The sequence below is a fragment of the Melanostigma gelatinosum genome (genome assembly GCF_949748355.1).
Source record: "Melanostigma gelatinosum genome assembly, chromosome: 19".
NCBI classification, from domain to species: Eukaryota; Metazoa; Chordata; class Actinopteri; order Perciformes; family Zoarcidae; genus Melanostigma; species Melanostigma gelatinosum.
Genome location: NC_136652.1, coordinates 3,926,830 through 3,937,075, shown reverse-complemented (window position 1 = coordinate 3,937,075; position 10,246 = coordinate 3,926,830). Strand labels below are relative to the sequence as shown.

General features: G+C 47.4%; 1 protein-coding gene across 1 annotated transcript; it reads right to left on the bottom strand.

Moving 5' to 3' along the window:
• Positions 1-240: 240 nt before the first annotated feature.
• On the bottom strand, positions 241-9,340 carry znf395b (zinc finger protein 395b). Its single transcript, XM_079290530.1, has 10 exons — positions 9,250-9,340; positions 7,009-7,189; positions 6,299-6,489; positions 6,096-6,208; positions 5,162-5,361; positions 4,887-4,987; positions 4,278-4,590; positions 2,815-2,910; positions 2,497-2,603; positions 241-980 (listed from the first exon to the last, which is right to left on the bottom strand). Exons 2-10 carry the CDS (start codon positions 7,129-7,131, stop codon positions 869-871), a joined length of 1,356 nt encoding a protein of 451 aa, XP_079146656.1. The 5' UTR covers positions 7,132-7,189; positions 9,250-9,340; the 3' UTR covers positions 241-868.
• Positions 9,341-10,246: the final 906 nt, after the last annotated feature.

The following is a 10,246-nucleotide window of genomic DNA, read 5'->3' as shown; positions in this document are numbered from 1 at the left end:
AACTGAAAGTTATTGAAACTTTGTTGCAGTGTTTCAGGGCGTTTTCACACCTTCAGTTCGTTTGCTTTGTTGCAGTTGCTCCTTTGTTCGGTTTGTGTTCACACTGCAACATTTAACAGCGGACTAAATCTTGTCAACAAATGCCACGCGCGAGCAAACTGTTCTCTCATTGGTCCGATTTTATTTTTAGGCTCTGTTGCTTTTTTTTTTTATTAAGGGGGGGGGGGGGGGGTGCGCGAACCCGGTCGGGATGTAGAAGGGGGTGCGCGGCCTAAAAAGTTTGGGAACCGCTGCTGTAAACTATTTGATTTGGCTGCAAAATATTGACTCAAATGAAGATTTCTAAGACCCCCTGATTCTAAAGCATTTAAAGGAATTGTCCTTTGTATAATCCCCTGACATGTAAATAGTGATCACGTGATCGAGCTCGCCGTGCACCGCCGGCCGGGTTTACTTACGGCAGCAATCCACAGACAGAAATAAACCGACAGAGAGAGACTTGCACCGTACATGTGATAGGGAACTGACCAATCAGGGACGGACACATTGTGACTGATGAGAGCCAATCAGGAAGCGAACGTGTCTGCGCTTTCGAGTAGCGTGGACGTAAAGGTAACAGGCGTAAAACCGAGCAGAAGTTATGTGTTGCAAAATGAAAACGTATTCGTGTGGATGTAGCCTGAAAGAAAACAAACCACAAGAGTTGTTTTTCTTGATGGCGCTCAGGCCCTGATTGATATCCTCTTTTTGATAAAAGTCTTTTTTTTTACCACTCATCCATCCATCCACGTCTTTGCTTCTCATGCTCTCGTTCTCTCTCTCTTGCGCTCTCTCTCACTCTCTCTCTCTCCCCGTCACGCAGCAGTCTTTAGTCGAGGAAGCGCTGGCAGGCCTTTTTCCAGCGACAGGCGGTGCACCACTGATCCTTGCGCTCCACTCCGTACACCTTGCGGCACTTTTTGGCCTCCCCGCGACCCTTCCTGCAGATGCAGAGACACAAATCATGTGGATGAGAAGGGATGAGAGAGGGCAAAGGAAAGGAGAGGGCGCTGAGACGCACGCTTGATGTGAGCAATCTCTATAAAAACATGAGACTCAGGGGAAATAACAAATTAATAATAATGGAGAGAAGATTGAATCTATTTGATCTCTCCTGGCCATGTCATGGAAAGGTGATTTCTCCAGACAGTGGGCGATAAAATGACAACCAGGAGGTGACAGATAGTGGACAGATGCTGGAATCAAAACAGAAAGCAGCAGACGGATGTGAGGACCCAGATCAATATCGATTATTTACACTCCATGTTCAAAATATATGGAACCTTCTTGACAGCGGTCTCCTACATCTGAACTGTAAAATAACATATGAAAACTGGACATTGACAACAGCATCGCCTCACCACTGAACTGATCAGGTCTCGTTACTATAGCTGAAGGAATCTGGTGATAAATCCTCAGAAAAAAGAACACATTGATTATTGTTGGAATTTAGTTTGAGGGTTTTTCAAGGATTTTAAGAAATATGTTAAATAGTCCCTAGTTCCTTCCTATCTTTAGATTTCTGAGTGTTAGTCAGACAAATCAACACATTTGATGACGTCATCTTGGTATTTCGGAAACTGTGAAGGACATCTTCCATTATTGTCTTTCATTTTATAGACTAAATGATTGATTGACTGACTGATTGACTGATTGAAAAAAAGTATTTGCAGATAAATCAAGACTGAAAATAATCATTTTGATACATAGACTTGAATTGGACAACAAATACATTTATGTTGCTCTTGTTTTCTGGAAGTTTAACGAGTTTGCTTTCAAGAGTAACTTCTCCTCTTTTTCTATTTATGTATTTATAACCTGACCCGTGATCTTTTCCTAAACCGAACAAAGTAGCTTTGTTGTCTAAACCTCAGGAGATTCATGGCTGGGCAAACCTCTCCCACCAGTGTGGCATGAAAGTGCGATTAGCAAGCTAGCTAGCTAACTAGCCAGCCGCCAAATGATTAAATATGAAACAACTTAACGCTTCAGCCACACACTCTCGTCACAGCGTCGGAAAGCACCTCGCTATCACCAGATGAGTGACAACTTTGTTCGGATCATTTCCTGTAAGCAGTGTAGCATGAAAGCACGGGGGAGTTCGTAAGTTTAGCTAGCTAACAAGCCTGCCGCTAAATAAGGGAGATCATACAACTTCCTCCACATCAAAGCCTCTTGTCACAGCACGTTGCTATCGCCAGATAACCTACCAATCACAGCACAGTATTACTAGCCAGTACTAGCCAATCACAGCACCGTAGGGCGGAGCCAGGCAGAACACTCTTGGGGCTGAAAAGATAACGCAGTACGGCGCAGAGACACACGCGACTCTTTGTAGAGTCTTTGTAGACTCTTTGTAGACTCTTTGTAGACTCTTTGTGGTGTTTGAATTCTAAAAGCAGGTAAAAAAAATTAAAGAGTTAAAAGTCAAGACCTCGAGCAGGAACAAAGCCTCACCTGAAGGAGCAGTGAGTGCGGGAGGGAGACACACTTATTGGCTGCAGCCTGTTCTGTTGGAGCCACTGTTCCCCGACACTGACAGACCGACAGCGAGGTTTCACCACCTGAAGAGACACACAACCACAGATAAAGTACAATGGCAGAATGGAGAACAAGTCACGAAAGAGGCATCGAATGTGGTCATTTCATTCCCCTGTGGCCGGCATGGTTGCTACACAAGTATTCGTGGCTGTGTTCTTTAGAGTAGTCAAGTCAGGCTGACGGGCAGGTAAACAAACAGACAGATATCAAGACATAACAGGACAGAAGACCCACCGGAGTGTTACTGTGGCCAGTGACGGGGGTGGAGGGGGTCCAACCCTGGCAGCCGGGGCTTCTGGGGGTCCCAGATACCTGGACGGGGCTACAGGCCTGGATGGAGTAGAAGAGAAGAGGCAACACTTGATTCATCTTAGAAATAAGGGTGCAGAAAGCTTCTTCCTGATGGGCTGAGGTTCTACCCACAACCATTTGCCAAACCACAATCCTCCAGCAGCCATGACACCCACGCAAACACAAGCGCTGCTCCAGTAGCAGCACTGACCCACAATTCAACCCACCCTCGGCAGGGCCTCCCCTCCAGACTCCTGCATCCCTGAAGAAACGTGGTCCAAAGAATGGACAGAGTTTTACATCTGTACCACATAAAAACATGGACATTTTTCAAAAGGTTTGCGGGTCGAGTCAGTCCAAAGTGGGCACACGTCTACATCTGGTCCTAACCGGCCGTGCACAACCACACTGGGAGATTCCATGTCGTGTTTTTCCGCCTTTTACAGGCTGGAGAGAGTCTAGTCTCCTTGAGGGAGACAGCTTACTCTCTCACTGTCACAAAGCATCCATTTACAGACTCGGCGGTACAGGGTAAATGCGGGTCACCAGCGAAATGTGCTGCTTTGTGATGCATAAACAAAGTAGTAGCTCATTGGCTCGTTAGAGTGGGTATCTGCACGGGGAGAAGGGGGGGGGGGGGTGGGGGAAGGCGCTGGGCAAGAAGGACCTATGAAACAACACGACAACCATGCAACATACACTCCATACACTCCATTTTCATTTGCAGCCTGATTTCATGGAGAAGACGACAGAATTTGGCCGACAGAATACAAATCCCTGTATTCGCACGCTGCATCCATGTCTGACATTGAATAATTCATGCTAACAAGAGCTGGGCTGTCTCCTTTTAGTCGCTCTCAGAGCGATCGGCGCCCACAAAACATTGCTCGCTTGCAGAGAAGAACTCTGGGAAGTAAACAATTATTGATTAAAGTTAGGGATCTTAAATGCCAATGCTAAAATGGGTACTTTGTGCCAAAACTCAAATAGGCCGAAAATAAATCTCTCATGTTAGATGGGTTGAGTGTCTCATTGGAATAAATTTCAGCCTGCAGATGTGACGATATCTTAATGTCATATTTTTGGAAAATAATCCACATAATGATCCGTTTCAAAGAAAGGAAAATATAACTGTTGTAACAATGTCCTGAAACTGCATCCAGCTACAGATTTTGCACAAAAACGGAGGTGAAAAAGAACCACATGTTGCGGTGTGAAGTGGGTTATTAATCGGGGACTATTTTAGGGTTTAGAGCTGGTACATGGCTGTTGTCACCTCTCGACAGAGCGAGTCTTATTGGCTCAGAAGAACTTATTCATTTCCCTTGTGCACCCACTTTTCCTGCCAGTACTTTACAGCCATCACAGTCTCCTCGGAGACCACAGAGCAACGCGGCTGCACCCACCTGATAGAGATGCTCTGAGTGGATCTGCCAGAAGCTGCTGGGGGCCGACTGGCTGAGCGGACTGGGCCTGCTCGGGCCGGCCCCGGAGCTGGAGTTGGACCTGGGTCTGTGAGCTGGAGGGATCTGGAGCCCAGAGGGAGGAGGGGAACTGCAGGAGGCCCAGCTGAGATGGGAGGACGAGGACTGGCCCAGTGCTTGCTGGGAAGGAGCCGGACTTGGAGCTGGAGCTGGAGTAGAGCTGGCGTCCACGCTCTCACAGGAGATCTTGGTGTAGTAGAAGTCCTCCTCTCTCTGGGACTGATCTGACCCACTGCTGTGTGTGGCAGGCGGAGGGACGGACCAGATAAAAAGTGAGCGTTGTTAACTTGGACCTTTACTGAATGCAGCACTCGCTGTGGCCCAGATAGAAAAGAAATCTCAAAATGCTTCAACACTTCCTGTAACTAAGTCAGAGCACTCCCACAACCTGAAAATTTGATTCCCTCTTGTTTTTTTAATGTTGTTTTGCAGCTCAGAAATGTGCTAAGAATGTCACCAGTATGGAAACATTCCCAGCATCCATCTCTCATTGGGGATGCAACTGACCGTATACACGTGAATCCAACTCACCCCAGATGCAGCACACGGATGTGTCTTTTCATTCCAACTGAAGACGTGAGCACCTTGCCACAGCTGGGCCACAGACACCTGTACACACCTCTGAAAGAGCTCTGAGAGAGATAGAGAGAACACAGGTGAAGTACACGGACAGGAGAGCAAGAGAAATGCACAGAAAGACTCAAAGTCTTCCGTCACATGCTGCCTTTGCTGGTTCTAAGGGCGCCTGAGGTCTCCACCACACGGCGCTGAACCTTCAGCTGTGACCTCCGTATGCAGCTGCGTACCTTTGGCTTCTTGGCATTGAGCTCCTCTCCCTGCTCCAGCTCCATTTGCAGGCCTTCGTCTGGGCTGCTGTCCATCTCCGTGACGGACGGCGAGGGGGCGGGACTCACGTTGCCGTGGTCCCAGCTCCAGTAGCCGCTGCTGCCGCTGTCGGAGAGCTCGCCGCCGCCACACTCCATGTCAGCTGAGGAAGACGAGCCAGCTGGAAAAGCAGGAAGTCCGTTCTCAGAAAAACAGTTGACTGTGAACACATGCTCTGCGGTTTAGGAATCAGATGTTGTGTGAAATAGAAACTGTGCATTAGGGACAGGAGACAGCAGGTGTCTCACACTGTGTGTTGTCCCATCGGCTCTTTAAATGCTCTGTTTATGTTTACTGCTATTTTGTTTTTCACCTTGCCAAAAAATCTTTAATTGCAAGAACTCTATTTTTGACTTTTTTTTAAACTTCAATCAAAGTTTTAAAGGGAAAGTAGACCCAGCAGCAGCCACTATATCCTTCCGGCATGTTTCTTTATTCATCTTCTATCTATCGGAAGCACAGCAGGGATTTTCACAAGCAATTCCTCTCAGTGAGACTAAGTTTTCATATTTCAATGTTCATAAGCGACAAAACACACCTTGCTCGATTCAATCCACTCTGGGGCTTTGGTGGTTTCTTGGTCTGGTATGACCAGCAGCTTATGGCGGCTAATGTTAGCAAACTTTAGACAGATGCCATTGTTCACTGGCTTTAAAACTCTTTTCTACTGAAGAGGAGAGACGCCTGGTGAATAGGGTAGAAATGAACGAATAGGTATCACCATTAAACTTCCCCAGTTGATGACTTATCTTCGGACAATTCTTACACTTCATATACTGAATACAGCTTTAGCCAGGCTGAAAACGAGGTAATACTAACTAACGATAAGGACTCTTGGTATGAGGTGAGACAGACCTGGTCCGGGATCTGTCTGTGGAGGGCCCTGGACCACGGTGCTGCAGGACAGACTGGTCAGAACCATGGCCGCCATGATCTCGTCCATCTCCACCGACTCTGGGCTGCGGAAACTGGACGCAGCAAACAAAGAAAAGTCTCCTTTAGACTCCCGGCGTGTGACGAGGTGCAGCCCATCACACACCGTCACCTGCATCCCTCACCAGTACGGGGCCTCTCGGGTCGCCGGCCCGTTGCTGAGGTGCATCGCGGGTGCCGCGGCTTGCGAGGAAGCAGCCCGGTTGCTCCAGCCTCGCTCGGCCTCCCTCTGCGGCAGCTGGACTGATGTGGTGTTCTTGCGATGACGGCTCTCCGCGAACGCTTTCTCCACCTGCGCACACCACTGTGTGTCCACCTTTGGTTCGAAGTAATGAAAATAAAGAGCTCCTAGTTAAAAAAATACAGCAGCAGCTTTTGTGCCAACACTACGCACCCAGGCAGTAAATGAATGGAAACAGACAGTGAGTAACCCAGACTCTCTTTCAGCCTTATTGGGTTTACACGAGTCTCTCTGTTGACCATGAATAAAGCAGTTATGGGAATATTTCCTGTCCATCTGTGGCGTCCTGCCTGCAGACAGCACAATCTGCCCGTATGACAGTGGGAAAAGGATGTGGGTGCCAGCTTCTGACCAGGCGGCGCATTACGCAGAATGCAGGAGGAGGAAATCATCATCCATTTGAGGATGCTCTTTCCTTTTTCTGTGGCTTACTGAAATGTTCCTCGTCCCATCATCAAGATATGAGTCATAACCAACATATTGCCTCCTGGCGACTGCTATATTCACATGTGTTTATCCAAAAATGTAAACGAATGAACAGATAGAGGGGTTGGAAGTGACGTGAATTGGGAGTCCCTCTCTCCGTCCACTCACCAGGGTCCGCTGCGCGTCGGGCCCGCCGCCGCTGCGCGTCGTTGCCGAGGCGCGGGCCTGCGTGCCCTCTGGGCTGACTGCCGTCCCGCCCGGCCCTGCTCCGGCTCTGTCCTCAGGTCCCATAGCTGCCACGGTGCTGCCGCACACAAGTGAGGGGAACTCAGCTGGATGTCACACCTCCCTGTAGACGAGACACCAGGTACAACATGAGATTCGAACATGTCCAAAATATCTGACTGCACCGCCCAATGTTTCAACAGCAATGCAATATGCACTAAATGTTTTATTAAAGTTCGTGTTGCACTCATCACGTTCGGGTACTCAAGGCAGATTTAATAAAAAGTATGCCCAGCAGAGGTCGAGATATCCTGACGGGCTCCCCGAGCTTCAAAATCACTGGATCCTACATTTCCCACAATGCAACTTCATAGCATCTTTCATTTCATCTCTCCGCCTCCCAGATGTCCACTTCTTTCAAAGCCCACACCACGTGACATTCATGTGTAAAAGTGCCCGTTTAAACAGTGTGTTTCAATCCACTTTATATATATATATATATATATATATAGGTTATTTCCAAACAGGAAGAGCCACGGTACCAAATGATAACGTTAGCCCGTCTCTGATGAATGCACATGTTGATCGAGAAGGTGAGCGGTGAGTCTTGGATCTCTCTGCCTGACAGCGCAGGGCAACAACACCGCAGGGGATTATGGAAATGATTGCAAACATTTGAAGTGAACACAGATTTGTGGGCGCTGAGCTGGTGCTGTAGTTGTGTTGTCTATTCTGATAAAGCATGCGACTGATAAGGAGTTCCGGAGACGTGATCTGACGTTCACTGTGACCTGACGCCCACAGAGGTAAAATGGGGGTAGTGCTGCATTCAGGGCACGTGGGAATAATGCTGAGGAAATGGTCAATTGGCTCAAAACGTTTACTAAAAAATGTACGATGCTTGGAGTATTATGTCACTTTAAAGCTGTGAAACTCAATGACTGGAGCACATCTGAGCTCATGTTACAGCAAATAAATTGGAAGAAAAGAAGAAGTAATGATTCAATCCCTGGCAAAGATGCCAAATAGTTTTGGTTTCTCGTGAGGCTTTTTCAGTTTTATATTGTTGTGAATTAAATATAAAACAAAATACTTTGTTTGTTTTCAATATTTACACATACTTACAATATTTTGTTATTACTATGAATATAATGATTCAAATACATAAAAAAAAACACCAAACACGACGACAAACTGTCAAATAACTCTGAAATAGTCCTGATACTGTGTAATATTTTATCACGGTGGCCGTGTCACAAAGTGAATAGTGTACACAGTCGTTCATGTTAATAAACTGCACGTTGTTTACCTCTCATTAGACCGTCGTCTGACTGTTTGCAACGCTCTCTGTGCACCCGAACGCAGCACAAAGCCCGATTTCCCCCTCCACATTTGCACCAATCAGCGTCGGGCTCCAGTAGTAAACAAGCGCCACAGTCTGGGCGGGGGAGCCGCCGCTCATTGGCTGAGCTCTGCGGTTCAGGCACACACCTCCTTTCTGACAACGTGTGCGGACACGAGTTCTGCCGGGGGGGATTGTGAGCCGGACGGGGCAACGCTGCTGCAAATAACCGCACTTTTGAACGGCAAAAAAAATTAATAAAAACACAGCCCAGTGAAATTACACTCGCGACCCATCATGCAACAGCAGAAGGAGGTCGACAGAAGGGATGAAAATGTAGTGTGTGCTGCTAAAATGAACACAAAAACAATAACGCCACCCCCTCCTACTGATTTAGTGGAGGCGGATGCGATCAATTTATGGACGCATAATAAGAGCTTACACGCATTTTAATACTACAACATTAAGAATAATGACGTTATAACATGGGTCATTGCAAATGTGCTGTGAGTCGCACGCGGTGACAGAGCTTTAAATGACGCAATTCGCACTTTCCCAAACAAATACAGCCTTGTTTTTTTTTCTATGACGGTGGTTATGATGCGCTTTATGATACTCACTTGAATACAAGTCAGAGTTTAATCATCCGTCAACTACAACACTGATCTCCACCCGGCCGGCAATGCAGATTGAGATCAGGAGAAACACCCCCTTCCCTCCTCCCCCCTTCCCTCCCCCAGCTCAGCCGCTGAAGGAAAACAATATTTTGTACGCTGCTTCGCTGCAACGCACCAAAACATATCCGCTTAGAACATGAACCACAATGTATTTTTTTGTCTTACTCGTTCGGTGGAGACCTCGGTGTTGTCCGTCCCGTCACTGAGCTTCAGAAGCCGGTCGTTGCTGCTTGGCTGGCTGTCCCGCCTCTTGCCGGCTCTCCAGTCTGTCAGGGGGGGTGGGTGTGTGGGGGTTGGAGGGAAAAGGGGGTTGGCCGGTCGGATACGCGCCCTACGTGCGTCCGTTTGGCGAACCAATGTCTGCGCAGTGGCAGCTGTGCAGAGCGCAGAGACATCAACCACGAGCGCGCGCCGTGCACAAAAGGATGATGTAGGTGAGGGGTTACCAGAGCAGCAGCAGCAGACAGCATCCTCACTCTTGGTCTGTCTCGCTGTCTGCCTGTCTGTCTGTCTGTCTGTCTCCCTTAAGCACATACAAATCTGAGCTTTAGAAATTGGGTTGACGGTTTGGATTCTGTCCTTAATAAAGAAAAACAAGTGTGCAAAATTACATGTTTCAACATGAAACATGAAATAAAAAAAACACAGATGACTGAGGAAAACCTTTCATGCATCATTAAAGGTTTTAATCCAATAGCTCAAAACTAATAAAACTGCTGACACCACGGTTTATACAGCGTGTATCAACCCCCAACATCACATGATAAAATGCCTGCATGGAGATCATACACAATTTGCATGTGTGATTCCAACGTGTGCATGTGTGTGTGTGTGTGTGTGTGTGTGTGTGTTTCCGTGTGTGTTCGAGAGACCGGATTAGTGCCGGCTGTCTGCAACCCTCTCCACCAGACATCCAGTCAGCAGGGATTTTAAGGTCTGAGCACTGACGCAGTCAGACACAGAGAGAGAGCGGCAGTAACCCAATCCTAGTCCCAATCTCATTCCTAAACCAGACAGAATATTTCATACATTACTGACTCCATGGAAGCTTTCCTCAGGCCTTCTGGCAACTGCGCTGACTGGTGAGACAGACTGAGATTTAAATGATAAACAGATAATGATTTTTCACAGCAGCAGTGTTGATAAGACATTAATATGCCAT